Source organism: Phodopus roborovskii, unplaced genomic scaffold (assembly GCF_943737965.1).
Source record: "Phodopus roborovskii unplaced genomic scaffold, PHOROB, whole genome shotgun sequence".
NCBI lineage: Eukaryota > Metazoa > Chordata > Mammalia > Rodentia > Cricetidae > Phodopus > Phodopus roborovskii.
This window is the reverse complement of record NW_026125264.1, coordinates 2526284-2546703: the sequence shown is the minus strand read 5'-3', so window position 1 is coordinate 2546703 and position 20420 is coordinate 2526284. Positions and strand designations below refer to the sequence as shown.

Sequence of the window (20420 nt, the reverse complement as noted above, 5' to 3'; positions counted from 1 at the left end):
ATGTCACTGGGGAGATGAAAACTAAAGTGACCAGGACACACTTAGACTGACTGAGACTCCAAATGCTGACAACACCAAACCCTACTGCAGCACACTGTTGCTCGGTGCTGCAGGAACTCAGGACCCCACAGTCCCTTGGGAAGATGACCCAACACTTCTTCTACAAAACTAAACAATCTCTTAACTGTGTGACTCACCAGTTGGGTCTCCTGGTGTTTTGCATAAGACTGGAAGATGTGCATCCACACAGGACCATCAGAGCAGCTTCCTTCATTATTACTGAAGCAGGCAGATGGCCTTCCAAAAGGGAATACGGAAACTCGGTAACAGAATATTAGTGCTAAAAGGAAATCAGGTATGAAGCCTGGAAAAGAGAGAAGGGAATCTTACCCAATTCCTGGGAGAAGCCAAGTTGGTTCTGGGGATCTCAGTGATCAAGCCTCTGCCTGGCATACACAAGGTCCTAGGTTCCACCCCCAGCACAAGGCGGGGGAGGGGGTCACTGGCCTATAAAGAATACACACTATAGATTTCAGTTACATGACATCCTGAAAACAGAAAACTGAAGAAAATAACCAACCAGTGGTAGCTCAGAATTTGAGAAAAAGGATCAAAGAATGATTAAATAGAACACAGGCAGTTTTTATGGCAGCAAGCTATTCTGTATGTTACTACAGTGGTGACAACTTACCCTTAAGCCTATGTCAAAACCTATTGAAGGTATGGCACAAAGAACTGACCCAAACAAAGCCAGGTTTGTTGGCACATGCCTTTTGTTTGTTTGTTTGGTTGGTTGGTTGGTTTTATTTGGTGTTTGTTTGTTTCAAGACGGGTTTCTCTGTAGCTTTGGAATCTGTCCTAGAACTTTCTCTGTAGATCAGCTGGCCTCAAGGGCACAGAGATCCACCTGTCTCTATCTCCTGAGTGCTGGGATTGGAAGCATGTGCCACCACCTCCTGGCATATTGTGGGAGGGGGATGCATGCCTTTAATCCCAGCACTTGGGAAACAAAGACAGGTGAATCTCTGAGAGTTCAAGACCAGCCCAGTCACATAATGAGTTCCAGGACAGCCAGGGCTACATAGTAAGACCCCAAAAATAAAGATGAGGGGCTGGAGAAATGGCTCAGCTGTTAAGAGCAATGGTTGCTCATCCAGAGGACCTGGGTTCAATTCCCAGCAGCCACATGGCAGCTTACAACTGTCTGTAGCTCTGGTTCCAGAGGTGGGATCAGATAACTTCATACCAATGCACATAAAATAAAGTTAGATAAATTATTTTTAAAAAAAAAAAAAGGAGGAAAAGGAGTAGAGGAAGAGGAGAAGACCCTGAGGTAATGTATGATCTTGAGTTTGTTGAGCTACTAGTTCATTAGCTTCCATAAATGGACCCATGCAAGGTATAAAACAAGGAAAACCAAGTATAGGATGGAAAGTTACATGAACCTCTGTTCTATCCACTCAGTACTCTATACTTAAATTTGCTTCAGTCCATTTGGTATTGCTCTAACAATTACTGAGACTGAGTAATTTGTAAAGAACAGGAATTTTTTTCTTAGGAGTTTTAGGGGTAGAATGCTCATTTCAGCAACATGCATAATAAGATTGTAACAATATAGAGATTGGAGCCCTGGCTGGACCAGAACCCACTGTATAGACCAAGCTGGCTAGAAACTACAGAGATCTGCCAGCCTCTGCCTCCCAAGTGTTGGAACTAAGGGTATACCCACCACACCTGGCAAATAAATAAGTGTGTGTGTGTGTGTGTGTGTGTGTGTGTGTGTGTGTGTGCGTGCATGCGTGTGCGCGCACGCACGCGTGGAGTACCCACAGAGGCCAGAAGAGGGTATCAGGCCCCGTACTAGCTGTGATTGCAAACAGCAGGGAGAATTTCTAATTGCTGGCGCTTTCCTAACTGCTGGACCCTCAGTAACTTTTTACCTCTCCTCTTCTGCCTTCTGCCTATAATAGATTTTTAAAAATAGATTTATTTATATATTATGTATACAACATTGTCTCTCTGCTGGGCCCTCAGTAACTTTTTTTTAAACAAGTCAACTGCTATAGGCTCTTTGTCCCTTATTTTTTACCTCTCCTCTTCTGCTTTCCGGCTATAATGGAAGTCCCTCTTTTTAAAAAAAAAATATGTATTTATTATATATACAACATTTTGCCTCCATGAATGCCTGCAAGCCAGAAGAGAGTACTAGATCTCACTATAGATGGCTGTGAGCCACCATGTGGTTGCTGGGAATTGAACCCAGGTCCTCTGGAGAAATAGCCAGTACTCTAACCTTTGAGCCATCTCTCCAACCTTTTAATAATGGCTTTCTTTAGAAGCCATACTAGACTCTGAGGAAGATGAATGACCCAAAAGGAGCATAAAGCTGGGTGGAGCCTGAATTCCTGAGTAGTGTTTAGAGTACTAACACCATATCAGCCTGGTCTGTCCTGCCCCTGGCTTTTACTTCCAAGGTCAGGACTCCTTTCTCTTATGACAGGTGGTATGCCTTGGTATGCATTACTGTGCCTGGGATGGATATATTATGTATATTTTTAAACTGCTAAGGCCTCAGAAGCTAATGTTCCCAGAACGCCGAGGTGTGATGGAATTAACACCCTTTGGAACAGTACTCCTTTTATGAGTCCAGCTCCCTCTCCTGGATGGTCAGGCTTTAAGGCAGCAGTTCTCAACCTGTGCACCAAAACCCTTTGCGGGGCAGTGGGGGACAGTGTCAAATGACCCTTTCACAGGGATCACCTAAGACCATCAGAAAGCACAAATATTTACATTACAGTTCATAATGTAGCAAAACCATAGTTATGAAGTAGTAATGAAAATAATTTTATGGTTGCAGTCACCACACCATGAGGAACTTATGAAAGGTTTGCATTAGGAAGGTTGAAAACCACTACTCTAAGAGATGTGTCTTCCCAGATTGCTCACTGAAAAAGCTTCAGATACTCATGATGGCAACTTGCTTGATGTCATACCCTTTCCAGATAGAGTTCAAACATTAATACAGGTTTAGGCTTTGTCCATATTCATGAATGATGTGAAAGAGAATGCTGGGCATAGTGGTACATGCTTGTAATCTCAGCACTAGAAAGCTGAGGCAAAGCTTGTGCAATTGAGGAACTGTTTTAGCATAGAAAACAACGAAAGATGAAAGTGAAATAATGAAGACCTGTCATGACTTGACTCATCAGTGACTTGAGCAACTACGTCAAATAAGTTGAGAGTTTCAAACTATCACATATTTTTGTGGTTATAATGTAACAGCATTAGACATTACAGGCTGTGAAATATAATCTACAATACTGGGCAGACCAGATGGTTCAATGAGTAAAGACACATGTAACCAATCTCAAGATCTGAGTTCAATCACTGGGTCCCCCACTGCAGAAGGAGAGGATCAACTACTGAAAGTTGTCCTCTAAATTCTGTATGTGCAACAAGGCATGCAGTCATATGTGCACACCCAAAAACATATATACACTAAATATATGTAATAAAAATGTTTAAAAATCAACAATATTGGAGCTGGGCAGTGGTGGCACACAGCATTAATTCCAGCATTCCAGGTGGATCTCTGAATTTGAGGCCAACCTGGTCTACAGAGTGAGTTCTAAGACTACACAGAGAAATGCTATTTCAAATATATTCATTCATCAATATCAATATATTCTTTTACATTGTCTGTAGTGGGGTGTTTTGCTGCATGTATGGCTATGCACCATTTGCATGCCTGGTGCCTGCAGAGGCCATAGGAGGGCATCCAATCTCCTAGAAACTGGAGTTACAGACAGTTATGAGCAGCCATGTGGGTGCTGGGACTTGAACCCTGATCCTCTGGAAGAGCAGCCAGTGCTCTTAACTGTTGAGCCATCTCTCCAGCTCCATTAGTATTCTTCTTTAAGCAGACATAGAAGAGAATTCCAGGATTTAAGCTGCAGAAGAACTGGTCACAAGTCTGCAATTCAGTGTTACTGCAAGACTCTGATAAACCCTTCCAGTTTCTCTAGCTACCTGCCCTTTGGGAATATATCTGTTCTTTGAGATGACAGGTATAGCCATTCATGGATTTGTATTTCAGGCTACATAAAAAGCCATCCCTAAAACTAACACAACTAAATTCAACCAACTAATTCTTTTGTTCTACACAGTGTCAATAAGGTTATTCACATAACTCTATATTTAGTAGTTAGTAATTTGACTAGGTTTGGATTGTCCAAACTAATTTTATTCATATATTTAATGATGAGAGGTGGAACTTCTAGGATCCCTTGAGAAACAATAGGGCTCTCCAATGAGACACCTAGCCTTATTTATACCCTTGGGTGAAAGAAGCTGCCAAGCCTCCTATGGCCTAGATGTAGAGCTGGAAGACACTTGTACCTCATTTTACTGGTCAAAGCAAGTAACTCAACCACTATATTCAACAAGAGGAAAACAAAGTCACCTTTTAATGGAAGAACCAGTATGCTCATACAAGGATAAGAAGACTGTTAGTAGACATTTATACAAAAGAATCTACCACAGTGGTGATCAGTGTTGACCATAGTGATGGTTAGAGTTCAACTGTTCCCTGACAAGATGCAGAATGAGACAACTAGGAGTCATTGTTTTGTTTTGTTTTCAAGACAGGGTTTCTCTGTATTGCTTTGAAGCCTGTCCTGGAACTCGTTCTGTAAACCAGATTGACCTGGAACTCACAGAGATCTGCCAGCCTCTGCCTCCCGAGTGCTGGGATTAAAGGTGTGTGCCATTGCCTGTCGAAATAACTAGAAGTCTTAACAACTGTTTGGCACAGAACCAAGAGCTATAGCATTCAGCAATGCTGAGTGTTTTTTTTTGGGGGGGGCTATTGGGAAGTAGCCAGTAGCTCTCTCTATAGCTCAGACTGGACTAAAACTCACTATCTAATGCAGGCTGACCTTGAACTCACCACAGCCATCTTTTCTCAGCATCCTAGGCTCTAGAATTACCAATATAAGCCACCAAACCTGGCTGGTCATTATTTTTATTATTATTGTTATTATTATTGAGACAAGGTCTAATGTATCCCAAGATAACCTAGAATGCTTCTTGCCTCCACCGTCTGAGTTCTAGAATTACAAGTGTGCTCTAGCATGCTTTATGTGGTGCTAAGGATTAGGCAGGCACTCTGTCAAAGTGAACTATATCCACAGACCTCATTATTATGCTTTTAACAATTTTTTTGATCCATCTGAGAAGACAACCCTCACTCTGCATTACACACTTTATAGTGATATATATATATATATGGACAAAATGAAGTCTTTCTTCATCATGATTCAGAGTCATTTGCCCTCCCCCATCCCCAAACACCCCTTTTTTTTTGTTTTTGTTTTGTTTTAATTTTTCAAAACAGGGTTTCTCTATGTAGCCCTGGCTGTCCTGGAACCAGCTCTGTAGACCAGGCTGGCCTCAAACTCAGAAATCTGCCTGTCTCTGCCTCCCAAGTGCTGGAATCAAAAGCATGAACTACCACTGTGACCCCCAGCCCTTTTTAAGCAATCCAGAAAACTGATGTTCAAGATGACTAAGTAATTTGCTTCAAGTCATACATTAAACCAGTAAGAATGGAGAAATCCACATTAAAGATGTCTCCTTCCAAGGTACACACCTGTAATCCCAGCACCGGGGAGGCAGAGGCAAGCAGATCTTTCTGAGTTCCAGGCTAGCCTGGTCTACACAGTGAGTTTTAGGACAACCAGAGCTGTTACACAGAGAAATCCTGTGTCAGAAATAAGATAAAATTAATTAAATAATTTTGTCAAAATTTAGCAATCAAGAAAATGCCACATAGATATGCCCACAGGCCAAAACTGACTGAGGAAATTCAATAGAGGTTCCCTCTTCCCAGGTGTCTCTAGATTGTGCTAAGTTAACAATAAGAACTCACCTAAACATATTAATCCCACAGATACAAAGAGAAAGATCACCAACCCAAATCACCATGGCCAAATTAATCAAAGCAAGCTTTTTTTTTTTTTTCCCCGTGTACATTGGCTGTCTCTCCCTAAAATCTGGGTTCAAGAGATCAGCATTGGACATGGGTAAGATAAATAAATGTTTTTATAGTTCAGAAGGGGGGAGTTCCAAATAGGGGATTCGGAGGCAAATAGTTGGGGTTACAGAAGCAAAAAATAATCATAATAAGTTGATTATATCAGCTTTTTGAAACAACAACAAAGGATGTCTCCTTCCCCTACGTATGCTGCTTTTCATTCACTCATTCAAAAAAGTGTATCGTTTGAGGCACCTACCATCTATGTGAAGAAATGTACATAATCATAATGACAACCATTTATCGAATACTTCCTGTGCAAGATTGTATCAGTAAATAATCAACATAAGTCAATAACGAAAGTAATCTAGAAATCTCTGTCCCATTTTAAGGATGACAAAACGGCAGTGCAAGGTAAAAGACACTGAGTCCTACCTTCATAGGGATTACGGCCGATTAGTATTACAGGATATAATAATCAAATAAATACTTAAACATATAATTACAAATTACTTGGAATCCAGCTGCTGTCAGAGAGGGTTTACCATGCCTTCTGTCTCACAATTAAGGTCTCGGGTAACCCTGGCAACGGGTCTTTCTGCCAATAGTAAAGATGGTATCAGAGAGCGTGCATGTTCCCACACACCCTAATTACCCACAATGCAAAAGGGGTAGGGGGAGGAGCGGTGTCTGCCAGGAGTTAACATGGCTCCAATAGTTACACCGTACTCTCTCTTCACCTAGTCAGAGATCTCACTGCTAAGACCAGTTTGCTAAGGAGAAATTAAATCTCCTTTACCTCTACAATACTGCGACTTCAGAAGCAACTGAAGCGAGGCGGACCCCTTGTTGAGTTACAGTCCGTACCCACGGAAGCACCACTTCCGCTGACGTCATCACGCCGACACGTGGATCCAAGATGGCGGCGGCGATGGTGAGTGAAGGAGACTCCGGGAACCGGAGCTGGAGCAGGGTCCCCTGGCCAGTCCAGGACCTTCCGGCACCCCATGCTTGGTCCGCAGCCTCCTTCAGAACCCCTGCTCGGGTTACCCTGGACCGGGTTGGCCTCTCACAAAATCCCTTTCTCCAACCTTGGCTTCCACCTAGGCTTGTCAGGGCCTGGAGTTTTAGGGGAGGTGCCGCTTGGAAGGAAGACCTCAGCTAGAGTCTCGACTGTTCTCATTTCGGCTTTCGTTCCCGCCCCCTTGTCACCCTCATTTCCCAATTTTCACCTCCTGGCCTTGTGTCATTCTGAGAATCCCCCGCTATTTCTACCTTTGCTCCTCACGTTGAGATCCAGCTCTCCCCACATCCCCATCGCCTTGACCAGTCTGCGAATGCTAGGATGCTACCTCGCCTCGGACCAGCCTCTTAGCCTAAACCCTGTCCTTAAATGCACCCTCAGCTGTCCCTATAGCACGCCCCGCTGCAGGATCAGTATATCTTGTGCCCAATTTTCATCCCCAAGTCCTTCCCTCCTCCTGCCTTTTTGTCAAAACTCATTGCCTCTCCTAAAGTGTTTTTATCTGATTGGTTCTTAACTGTGATGGGAATCTTGGGTTCTGGATGGGGAGGCATGTTAAAATACGGTTTCCTGAGCCTCACTCTCAGTGCCATTCCTTAGGGTTAGGCAATGCTCAGGAATCTACACTTTCACAAGCAGTCCTGTGATTATAATGGAGGTGGTGCCTGAGCTACTGTTTAAAAACACCTCTGGTCCTACCTGTCTGCATCCCCTTCCCATGCTATACAGCTCCTTATAGATGAAGGCTCACTGTCATGAAGCCGGCTAGAATGAAGTCTCTTTAGGGATGAGAGTGGAGATAACAGAACTGTGCCTAGAAGGTGGGTCACAACTTGCTGGCTTCTGTTTTGGAACCACAGAGTTAAGTTTTTGAAGGACTGGCTTTTCTTTGAGAAGTTCAGCTCAAATTCTCTTTGCCAAGGAATAAGAACAAAGATCCAAAGTGAATTTTCCTGGGTGGTCCTGTATATTGCTTCCTCAGAAGATAAATTTTATTTCATCCTGGTAGTGAATAACAAGAAAGACTCAGAGATAAAGCTTGTGACATTTGACTCTACCAAAGGAAAATTCTTGCTTAAACCATTTTGGTGTTGGTTTTCTCTAAACAGGGCCATGCTAATTCACTGGAAGAATTCCCTTCTGTTAGCAGATTGCTAACTTATCTTGTTTTTGTTTGTTTGTTTGTTTTGTTTTGTTTTTCTAATGAAGAAAACTCCTTGTTTGTAAACTTGGACATCAGGTAAAAGATTCCATGGCTAGGAGGAGTGTAGCTCATTGGTAGAGCACTTGCTGAGCCTACACAAGATTCTGAGTTTGGTCTCTGGCACTGTTTTGGGGGAGGAAATGTCTTGAAGCCTTAACTGGTTTCTGAGGCCTCAGGCATCAGTTTGAATCTATGAAATGGGGCAAATCCCCAGAGTGGAATGTTGAACCCTTTTTCTCCTTGGCCACATTAAGAACATGGCTGTTGGGAGGAGAGGAAGTCACACCCTTAGAGAGTTCAATAAAGTGGCATTTATAGCACTGCACTGGGAAATTTCAGTCCTGTTCAGTTTTAAGAGTTTATACATTAACGGTATGTATTTCTAGTATGGGTTTATTTAATCAGCAAATATTTGAGTGCCCAGTTAGTGCCAGGAACTAGATGTATAATTGTCAGAGGGTCAGGGTTCCACCTTTGTGGAGCTTCTCTCATTCCAGGAAACCTTCAGTGAGCAGTGCCGTAGTAGGATAATGCTTGGTGGTGCCAAGTGCTTTGAAGACAGCAAGGTGAAGTGATTGGTGATGATATAATTGTGATTGAGTAGCAGAGTCTTCTCAGAGAATGTGATATGAATTGAGGCTCAATTCATCACAAAGAACCAGCCTTGCAAAGAATGGCCCAGGCAAAGAAAGTGGCAAGTGTGAAAGCCAAGTGGTATGTTTAGGGTTATACAGAAGGCTAGAACACCAAAACATGGGGAAAGGTGGGGTAGGAGACAGTGATCAAAGATGAATTGGAGACAGATAAGAAAAAGGTTTCTATACATGTGCTTGTGATTAGGTGGATTGTAGCTCACAGTTTACAGTCTGTGTACTGTATTTTGAAATTGATTGTTCTATTAGGCTGGTGTCACTTCCTTAGGGGAACACATTAAGGGAGCCAACTTGTTCTTAGTGTACAAACAAGCCATGGCAACTAGTTTAACACATTTCAATAAATGGAGAATGTGGTGCCTAGGAGACTGAAGAAGGTGGCTGTCTATGAGTTCAAGGCCAGTGTGGTCTAGTAAGTTCCAGAAGAACCAGGACTGAATAGAGGCCCTGTAGATAGATAGATAGATAGATAGGTAGGTAGGTAGGTAGGTAGGTAGGTAGGTAGGTAGAATAAATGGAGAATGTGTTGTATGCAGAGACCAGTTTAAAAGGTACAGAAGAAACTGTATGCTTAGTGAAAAGGCTCAGAAGCAGGTTTGTACAGAGGGATATGTGGAGTCACAGGTAGAGATATGAATTTGGTCTGTGCCAAGTACATTACTACACAGAAGTCGGAACCATCCCCACGCCCTTATACACGTAAGCTATTTCACAACCTTCATGGGTGGGGCATATAGATCTAATTTGGGGTGGATCAGCTTCTGAGGCAAGTCATGCAAGGAGGAACTTAACTAGTGGACTCAGGGGCCATGTGAACAAGCTGGGGTTTGAGCAGGCTGTTTGCTTTGAAAGTTAAAGTTGTGGATATACAGTTCAAGGGATTCTTTCATGAATGATTCTTCCCCAGTTGTGCAGATGCTACCCAGGTCAGCTAAACACAACAATGTTTCCTTAATCTACAGAGTAAGACTTCTGTGGCTCTAAGGAAAAGAAGCCATGAGTTTTCCTGCTGCCCTGGATTTAGCCCACCTTATAAAGTTACAGGATAGAATTCATTGGGCTGGGTCAGAATTGAGAAGCAGGCTCATATCTCATTACAGGAAACTGCTCTTGGGAATATTTTAATGGGAACTTGGGAAATGCTCATTGAGTACATTCATAGGCATATAATACTCTATTTCCCTTATGTGTCTTCTCCCTCACACTGTTTTAGCTTTTATTATAGTTTTATCTGTGGATATAATTCATATACCACAAAATCACCCCTTATTAAAAGATCTTTTCAAATTTTATGTGTTTGCCTGTGTACATATATGTGCATGCCTGGTACCTAAGGAAATTAGAAGAGGTTATTGGAACTGGAGTTACAGGTAGTTGTGAGCCACCTTGTGGGTTCTGGGAAGCAAACACAAATCCTCTGCAAGAGCAGTGAATGCTTCTAACACTGAGCTCTTTTAAAGTTCACAGTTCAGTGGGTTTGGTGTATTTAGAGGATCACTGTTTAATTCCAGGACATTTTCATCAACCTAAAAAAGAAGCATTCATAGTCATTCCCAGGCTTTGCTCCCCCTAGTCCCTGGCAACCATTGATTTTCTGTGTCTCTGAGGACCTACCTTTCCTCATTTCATATAACGAGAATTCATGATGTGTGGTTTTTCTTACCTAGCTGCTTTTACTTTCCCATGATATTTCAAAGTTCATCCATGTTGTATGTAGCATTCCTAGCACTTTATTCTTTTTAAATGACTAAGCCATTCTGTTGTGTGGGTAGACCACAGTTTCTTTATCCCTTTGTCTGCTGATTGGGACTGTCTCTTGTATTAGCTGTTTGGAACACTACTGCCAGGAACTTTGTGTGCATTTTTTGCATAAATGTGTTTTCTGTATTCTGGGATACATGCCTGGGTCAGTTTATCTTGTTTTAAAGAATTTATTCCTTGTAGGGCAGAGTAATGGACTGCCTGGCACCAAGGTTCCTTGGAGCCAATAGAGGCAGTGCTAATAGGGCAATTGGATGGAAGTGTCCTGGAGCAGGACGCAGGAAGCTCCTCTGACTCTTGGTTTCATGTGGTGGCAGCTGCCGTCTCCTTTAAGCTTTCAGAGCATCAACCAGCACTGGAGTAGGAGGCAAGAGCTTGGCTGATTGTAGTACAGTCATTGATTTCGTGTGTGGGCTGGCAAATGGACTTGACTTTCTTGGTCTGTTTTATGTATATGTCATATGTGGCATTAATATTTGAACTTCACCTGGGGGTGGTAGCACATGCCAATAATCCCTGTACTCAGGAGACAGAGGCAAGTGCATTTCTGGGAGTTCTACCAGCCTGGTCTACGCAGGGAGGTCTAGGCCAGCCTGGGCTATAGAAAGATCTGCTTAACACCCCCCCCCCCCCCCCGGACTTCATGATTTCTCAGTTTCAAGTAGAAAGTCCTTCAGTGAATACTTAACAGGGAAACTACTTTTGCTAATGTACTGTGCAGTTGGGTTGTTTTGTATCTATCATCATTCTTGTGCTCCCTCCAGAATGTTGTGTTGGGGATATTTTCTGTCTGGCTCCTTGAGTAGCCTCACCTGGCACACACTCTTCAGGAACCACTACATCCTGGGAACTGAGTGCCTGTACCAAGCCTTGGTTCATGTGTTTCTCTGAACAGTCTCTTAAAGGAGGCCCTCAGCCTACAGGAAATGCAGAAGAGATGGCAGTTAGTTGCCTCTTGGTCTGTTTTACAACTTGGACAAAAGGTCCCCTTTGATCTTGGACTTAAAGAAGCAGGTTGCAGAATGTTGGAGAAGGTTGAGTTTTGATCTCTGGGCACTGGCAGGGAGGTGGGAAGGACCCAGGATGAGCTGGGCCATCTGGCCATAGATGAATGATAGGGGCCACTACCTTGTAACCTGCTTTGATCCCTGAACCATTTGCTGTCACTATTGTTTCCCAGATGGAGTGGGGGCACCCAGGACTTCTCAGTTCCACCGCATTCCTCTTCATTGCTTCCTCTTGTGCTGGGGTATGTCCAGTATGATTTCTCACCAACATCCGATGCCTTAAACTGACAGACCTCCCAGGCTTTGAGGTGCAAGTCTAAGGCTGGGTATACAACCTGGGGATAGAATTGCTTTTGTGACTGGCAAACTTCTTGCTTTGTTAAGCCTGTTATGTTTTCTTAATATTTTCATTGTAGTGAAATGGACATAAAACTCATCATTTTAACCATTTGTGTAAGTTCAGGACATTGCATACATTGACAGTGTTATGCAACCACTACCTCCGCCCATCTCCAGAGCTTACCCGCCATCCCATACAGAATCCATTCCCATAGTTTTGAACAGGGGATGAGACTCCTTCAAAGAACTGTGATAAATGAATCTGAGTGAAGTGTTGCAGGCCTTGCCTTGTCTGAGCCTACTAGCTGAGAGCTCTTTTGTGAATACCCCTGAGGGCAGGGAAGAGCAGTGATTTCTGCACTTCTCCTCCTTCAAGGTTAAGTCTGGCTGCTTATAGCTTTATGAAGATAGTTGGTTTCACCTGGACTTCCTTTTGATAGGCCTTCCCCTAACCCTCTTCACCTCCCCCAGCAGTGTTTGAGTCTTTCTATGTTTCTATTCAACAACTGTCAGGACTCTGTGCTCTGAAATAAAGGCTGTATTTTCAGTCGATAGTGGCTAATTTAGTTCTGGGTATTTGTTTTGTTTTGTTTTCATGTAGCTGGGTGAGTTCTTTAGCTCTGTGGGGCTTCTTGGTAAGTGGTCTTTAGTTGTCACTAGCCTTCATTCACATGTGGTTGAATTCTTAGGGAGCTTTAACTAATTGGATAATTGATTTCAGTCAACTGTTGGCAAACAGTGCCTTGGAAGCCCCCCTACTCCCACTCCTGTGCCTCAGCTCCCTAATCTGAGGAGTAGGTAGTAACTGACCTTAAAATGGTGCTGGGCTTAGAGGGGAAGAACACTGTAGTGGACTCCAGTCTGCTCTGAGAAAGGCACTGCTTCTGCTGCAGGGAGGAACAGGAACGGGCTGTTCAAGATTGGTCCCAGATATGTGGCTAGGTGATGCTGTTGGATTTGGAGTGATGGAGGGCTCCAGAAAAGAAGAGGCTAACCTCTAGTCACAGATATGCCATTGAATGAACACTTTTCAGTTTTCAGGAGAAAATTCCCTATTTTCTTTGGGAGAGGTTCACAGTAAATTGGCAATTGGCAGAACTAATATTTTTTTCATAGTAGCCTTCCCTTAGGTTGCTGTTGGGAGGGGTTGTTGTTTCTGAACACCCAGACCCCAAGAATTAAAAAGGAAAAAAAAGGAGCAACTGATTCTTGGGTTGCTTGAGCTTTTCAGCTTCCCAGGTCACTGGTACTTTGCCAGGAGTGGAGTGTTAGATTACCTGCAGAGAGTTCTCGATTGCCATCATTCATCTGGTTCCTTGACAGGCTGACCCTACAATCTTGTGACTGGGACATCAAGTAAAGCAGAATGCTGCGGAGTGGATGTGTGCTTGTCTCTTAGAACGCACCCTCCTTTAGGGCTCTGGTCATACCTGACTTTGTACTGAGCTTCACCACAGTTACTGAGAGGATCAGTTAAAAGTCAGTGGACAAGAGCAAGGCTCAGTGGTTAAGAGCACTTCTTCTTGGAAGGTAACATCCATAGTTCCAGTTCCAGGAGAAGCAATGCCCTTTTCTGACTTTGGGCACCAGGATATTGTGGTGTACAGATATACGTGCATATAAATACTCATTTATAAAATAAAAATAAATCTAATAATAGTATTTTTGAAAAAAGGTCGAAGAACAAGACAGAAATGTCCCAACAAATAGGGATTCTGCTGCCTTTTACAGATGTGAACCATCGGCCACCATCCTGTCAAGCTGTCAAGGACATATAAACTACTAAGTCTTCAAGTCTCCTTGAATCGTGTAACATCCTACGTTTGACATCAGGATATGTAACTCTTATCAACTTCTCATAGGAGTTTATGACCCTCCTAGAATTGCTGATTTAGTTACCTGCAAACCTGGTGGTCAAATTAATCTATGCAGGACATTCCATATGTCTCCCATCTAGATTTGTTTGGTTTTGTTTTTAGATAGGGTCTCTCTGGTAGCTCTGGCAGTCCTGGAACTTTCTCTGTAGACTAGACTCTAGGTATTTCTATAGGCAGTTCATTTCCTTGCCTTTAAATATAAGTGTAAGCAGGTGGTGGGGGTGCACACTTTTAATCCCAACACTAAGGAAGCAGAAGCAGAGATAAGCAGATCTCTGTGAGTTTGAGACCAGCCTGGTCTACTGAACTAGTTCTAGGGCAGCCAAGGCTATACAGAGAGACCTTGTCTCAGAGAGAGAGAGAAAGAGATAAATGTAGTCCTGGGAATGTCACTCAGTTGAAATCATGAGGCCCTGGGTTCCACCTCCATCCAGCACTGTATAAACTGGTCATGGTAATGCACACCTATAATCTTGGCATGTGTTAGATGAAGGTAGGAGAATCAGAAGTTCAAGGCCAGCCAGGGCTATATGAGACGCTATCTTAATTTAAAAAACGTGTGTGTGTGTGTGTGTGTGTGTGTGTGTGTGTGTGTGTGTGTGTATACATATGTACATATATGTGTATGTTTGTGTGTATCATGTATAATGATGATCCATGTATATAGGAAAATGTATATGAAAGTATGAAGAAATATATAATCAATGTGTACAATTTTAGTTTGTTAACTTTTTTTTTAAAGCTGGGTCAAAAAGTAGGATAAATTACTTGTCTTGCAAACCTGACAACCTGAGTTCAGTCCCTGGAATCCAAGCAAAAATAAAAGAAGAGAATGGACTCTACAGTTCTCTTCTGACCTCCACACACACTGTAGCACGTAAGAACAGATGTCATGCACACCACAGACACACAATAACAATAAAGGAAAAAATAGAAAAGGCAAAATAAGTCACATGGCTGCCCCTAATCCATTTTTCAGGATAATGTCTCTGATTTTAAAAATTATCTCTAATATTTTATGCATATATAATTCCTACTTTTAAAACTTTGTTGTAGGTTGAATGTGGTTGGATGTCTTTAATCTCTACACTGTGTTTGGGGATGCAAAGGCAGGTGGATCTCTGAATTTAAGTTGAGCCTGGTCTACGTAGGGTGTTCCAAGCCAGCCAATATTACGTAGTAAGACCCTGTCTCACAGCGAAGTCCAACTCATTATAATTTCAGCATATACCAGCATAGAAGATAGAGTACAGCTATTGTCAGTTGTCACCCAGCTTCACCGACACTGCCACGTCCTTTCACCTCTACCCTTCCTAGCTGGTTCCTTTTTCTTCAGGCATATTAAGCTATACTTTCCTACTACAAGTCACCATTGTGAATGTACAGAGCAGTGACCTTTAGCTATGTATTAACTTGTGCTTTTGTCACTACAATGACACAATGTTATAGAACCATTGCTACCCAAGTTCCCTCACATTGGTCAAGGGAGTGATGCAATCAGACCCTTGTTCCCACAGTCAAACCACCGCTAATCTGATTTCTGTCTCTGTAAATTTCCTATGCTGGGTATTCTGTAGAAACAAAGTCATGTGTTATGTAGACTTCTGCATCAGGCTTCTGTTACTTAGTATAGTGTGTTCTGGGTTATTCTTTCTTGTGATGTATATTGGTAGTTCTTTTTCTTGCTGATAGTATCCCATTATATGGAAAAACTACATTTTTTTTTTTTTTCCCCTGCTTTCACTAATGACTGAGCTTTGAATTAGAGTTTTCAGTTTTGAACTATAGTAGCCCTCCAATCTGAGGGTGTGTGTTCCAAGCTCTCTAAGGAGATGCTTGGAATCCTGCCAGTATAGAATTCTGTTTTCACTATTTTGTGTACTAGGAATTGAACATAGGGTATGTGCTAAGTAATTGCTATGCCCAGACCTCCTTCTACTATTTTGAGACAATCTCATTAAGCTGGGCAAGCTGGCTTTGAATTCACTCTGTAGCCAGGCAAGCCTTGAACTAGCTTGGTGATCTCCTGCTTCAGCCTTTCAGTAACTAAATTATAGGCCTGTGCCATCAAGTCCATCCCATATGCTTCTCTTCACTTGTGTATCTTACAATAAAGTTTAATTTTTAAATTAGACCTAGTAAGACTAACAGAGCTGGTGATGTAGGTTGGATGGTAGACTGCTTGCATAGCATACATAAAGCCTTGAGCCATAGTCCTCAGTACCACATAAACTCAAGTGTGGTGGTGTACTCAGGAGACAGAGGCAGGAAGATCAGAAGTTCAAGGTCATCCTGGGGTACATGAGTCCCTGGGGCAGGGGTGAGTAAGAATGTTTAATAAATAAAGTAGAACATTTACACTAGTATATAGTAATAAAAGTTAAAGGCTTATGCATCATTTATCTCTGGAATTTCCTGTTTAATATTTTTAGACCATGGTTGACTGTAGGTAAACCAGGGATAAGAAGACCACCATTGTGATTAAATTTGCCATGAACACAAGTCTGAGTACATATCTTTCTGTTCAGTTGATGCCTAGAGTTGGCAGTACTAGCCAGTGAGTTTATGATTAACTTATTAAGCTACTACCAAACTTTCTAAAAGTGGCTGTGCTATTTCACATTTCCATCGATGAAATAACGAAGATTTCTCTCCATATGCTGGTTCATACTTGCCTGGTTTTTATTTTGTTTTGTTGTTTAGTAGTTCTAGCATGTGGTGGTACCCCACTATAGCTTTGGTTTGGATTTCCCTTATGATAGATGATAGTAAATATCTTCTAATGTGCCTTTTGTGTATCTGTATACATCTTTTCTGGTGAAATGAGTGTGCAAATCTTTCATGCCATCTCCTTACTTCCCATGTTAGGGTCGACCCTAAATTTGATAACACTGAATCATACCCCCGAATCATACCCCCAGGCCTTGCCCACTTGTTAGCTGGAGTGTTTGCTGTCTCATTAAGTTGTAAGAGTTCTTTATGCATCCTGAACCAGTCTCTTATTACATGCATCACTTACAGATTTTACACCTGTCCATGGTCTAGAAGTGTAAAGGTTTTCATTTTTATGAAGTTTATTAATTTTAATGGATTATATTTTGGTGGCATATCCAAAACATCTTTAACTCAAAGTGATAGTTTTTCTTCTAGAATTTTTTTTTAATTATCTATTTGTATTTTATGTACATTGGTATTTTGCTTGCATATATATATCTGTGTGAGAGTGTTGGATTCCCTGGAACAGGAGTATTCCCTGGAACAGTTATACGCTGCCATGTGGGTGCTGGGAATTGAACTCAGGTCCTTTGAAAGAGCAGCCAGTGCTCTTAACCTCTGAGATAGCTCTCCAGTCCCTTCTTCTAGAAATTTTAGTTTCAGCTTTTGTGTTTTGTTTGTTTTAATCTGTGGTTCATTTTGAATTTATTGTTTTTGTGAATGGTCTAATGTTACTGGTGAACATGGTCACAATATAGTTAAAGCACTTGTTGAAAAGACTGTCTGTCCTTATTGGATTGCCTTGGCGTCTTTGTTGAAAATCAAATTACTATAAATGGATTTTTTTCTATGCTTTTAATTTGGTTGGATTGATGTGTGTGTGTGTGTGTGTGTGTGTATACATAAATATATATACTTATCCTTACCAATTATCTTGTTTGTTTGTTTGTTTGTTTTTAGACAGGATTTCTCTGTGTAATAGCCCTGGCTGTCCTAGAACTAACTTTGTTTTATATATATATATATATATATATATCTCAAACTACAGGACAGCCAGGACTACATAGAAAGACTATTGCAAAAACCAGTGTGTGTGTGTATGTATGTGTGTTAGGGTAAATTCGTCTGTGAAATAAATTCGACATGCTTAGGTTTTGGTAGGGATTAAATCTAAAGATTAGTATGGAAGTGGGGTTTTCTTTTTCTTTCTTTCTTTTTTTTTAAGTTTTTATTCTTATTTTATTATGTATGTGGGTGTTTTACCTAGATGTGGGTCTGTACTACCATGCCTGGTGCCCACTAAGGCCTAAAGTTGTTGGATCCCCTGGAAATGGAATTACAGCCAGTTGTGAGTCACCATGTGGCTGCTGGGAATTGAATCTCATTTCTCTGGAAGAGCTGGCAGTTCTCTTAACCACTGAGCCACCTCTTGAGCCCCAGAAGTAGAATTCCCTATCTTATCTCTGTGGAGTATTCCAGTTTGTCAGCATGGAATGTCTCTAATTATTTAAATCTTTCGTTTCTCTTGGCATTGTTTTGTGATTTTTCAGTTAAAAAGAAAAGTTCTTAAAAGTCATATTCATGTACCTAGACATGGTGGTACATGCCTATAATCACAGCATCTGAGAGGCTGATGCAGGAGGATTACCAAGAGTTTGAGGCCAGCCCAGACTACATAGAGATCACCATGCCAGCCACGGCTACACAGCAAAACTCTGTCTCGAACCAAAACAAAATGCATATTTGTTTTCCCTTTTTTCTCTTTATTATTTGTAGTGTTGAATGTAACTTGTGTTGAGCATGCTGGGCGGGTGCTTTGCTACTCTGCTGCATCCAGCCTTAAATCCTTTCTGATCTTTCCTCAGGGACTGGAAAGGTATCCGAAGTCAGAGCACTTGAGTAAACCACATGGTGGCTGACAACCTCTATAACTCCAGTTCCAGGGCATCCAACACCCCTTTAAACCTTCTCAGGCTCTCCCACACACAGTCCCACGCATATGGTACACATACACTAAATTGTGCACATGTACACATATAATAAATATTTTTAATGTATATTCTTGAATTTTTCAATACTAAGTAGAACCATGTTTTAATTTTGTTTTTGAGTTGCCTAGAGCCAATGTGTAGAAATACAATTATTTTTTATTTATCAATCTGATATTCTGTGCCTGTCCTCAATTTGTTTAATCCTAGTTAGTTATTCTAGAGTATTCTAGATGCATGATCATGTGATCTACAAATAAAAGCATTTGTGACTTAATTTTTCAGTTTGGATGTTTAACTTAATTTTATTTCTTTTATGCACTGGTTTATAGCATAGAATTGATTAGACATGGAAAGATTGTATATTCTCTTTTATTCCTCACCATTTTCACCATTAAGTGTGATGATTGCCTGTGGATTTTCTTAGCTGCCTTTCATCTGGCTGGGGAAGTTCCTTTTTAGTTGTACTTTAAGTTGTTTTGATGACTGTTGGATTTTGTTAACTGCCTATTCTGTGACAGTTATGATGGCAGCATGTTAGTCTGTATGTTTCTTCTATGGTATACTGTAAAAATTGACCAGCTAGAAAGGCATCCTTGCATTCTTGGGATAAGTCAGACATCAACACGTTATATTGCCAGAATGACCTCAACTCATTCTCTTGCCTCTGCCTCCAGAGTGCTGGGGTTGCAGGTGCAATTCACTATACCTAGCTGTAGATGTTTTTATATGTTGTTAATTGCAGACACTTTCTTAAGGATATTTCCCATCTGTATTCATGCTAAAAATTTTTGGTAGTTTTCCTTTTTGATTACTTTGTTTGGTATTGGTATATACTTAAAAAAAAAAAAAGATGGGGTCTCATTGTGTATTCCTGACTGGCCTCAAACTTGCTATGTAGACCAGGGCTTCAAACAGAGATCTACCTGTCTCTGCTTCTGGACTACTGGGATTAAAGATGTGCTACCAGGCCCACTGGTATATGCTGTCAAACATTTGAACAAACAAGAATAGGCTATACATACATAAACAAGGATCAATTTTCATATACCTAAAAGTTTGTGTTGGCAGTACTTAAGAATAGCTCTGCCTCTTAGATTGCTAATTTTCTCCTCAAAGATGATACAGTTTATCTCCATCTAGCGTACTCTGGCTTTGTTTTGTTTTGTTTAGCAACTGTTTATTTATTCTTGTGTATGTATATGCATCTATGTGAGTTTATGTACACCATATATATATATATATATAGATGCCTAAGAAGCCACAGAGCACTGGATCCTCTGGAACTGGAGATACAGACTGTTGCGAGCCTTCTGACATGGGTGCTGGGAATTGACCCCAAGTCCTCTGCAAGAGCAATAAGTGCTCTTTAACCACTGAACCATCCTTCTACCACCACCACCCTTTTTTTGAGATGGGATTTTGCTATGTTGTTTAGAGGTTAGTCTTGAACTCATAGGCTTAAGTGATCCTCCCATCTCCGCAGCCTCCCAAGTAATTGGGGTTGCAGGCACATGTCACAGCTCCCACCCACCACCCAATTATGAAATGGGAATACATGAAAAGAACCTAAAACTGTGCTTCTCACAACTGTGCTGTTATCATCAGCATCATGCATTATGGTGCTGACTAGGCTATAGAGGTTAGGCTGGCCTCCAACTCAGAGATCCTCCCGTCTCTGCCTCCTTCGTGCTGGGATCAAAGGCCTGAGCTACCACCACCCCAGCTCATCATCATATATTAAAACTCACCTGCCTCAGCAGAGCACACATATTCCATCATCACATTTGGGTTGTACGACCTGGGATGAGTTATTAC

General features: G+C 41.6%; 1 protein-coding gene across 2 annotated transcripts in view; it reads left to right on the top strand.

The window, feature by feature from the left end:
* The first annotated feature begins 6733 nt into the window (after window positions 1–6733).
* Window positions 6734–20420, top strand: part of Tm9sf4 (transmembrane 9 superfamily member 4) — a 43821-nt gene continuing 30134 nt past the window's right edge. For both annotated transcript variants that reach the window (XM_051193162.1, XM_051193152.1), the window contains exon 1: window positions 6734–6968. In XM_051193162.1, the coding sequence (XP_051049119.1) occupies window positions 6954–6968 (15 nt within the window). In that variant the 5' untranslated portion in view covers window positions 6734–6953. The remainder of the gene's footprint in view (window positions 6969–20420) is intronic.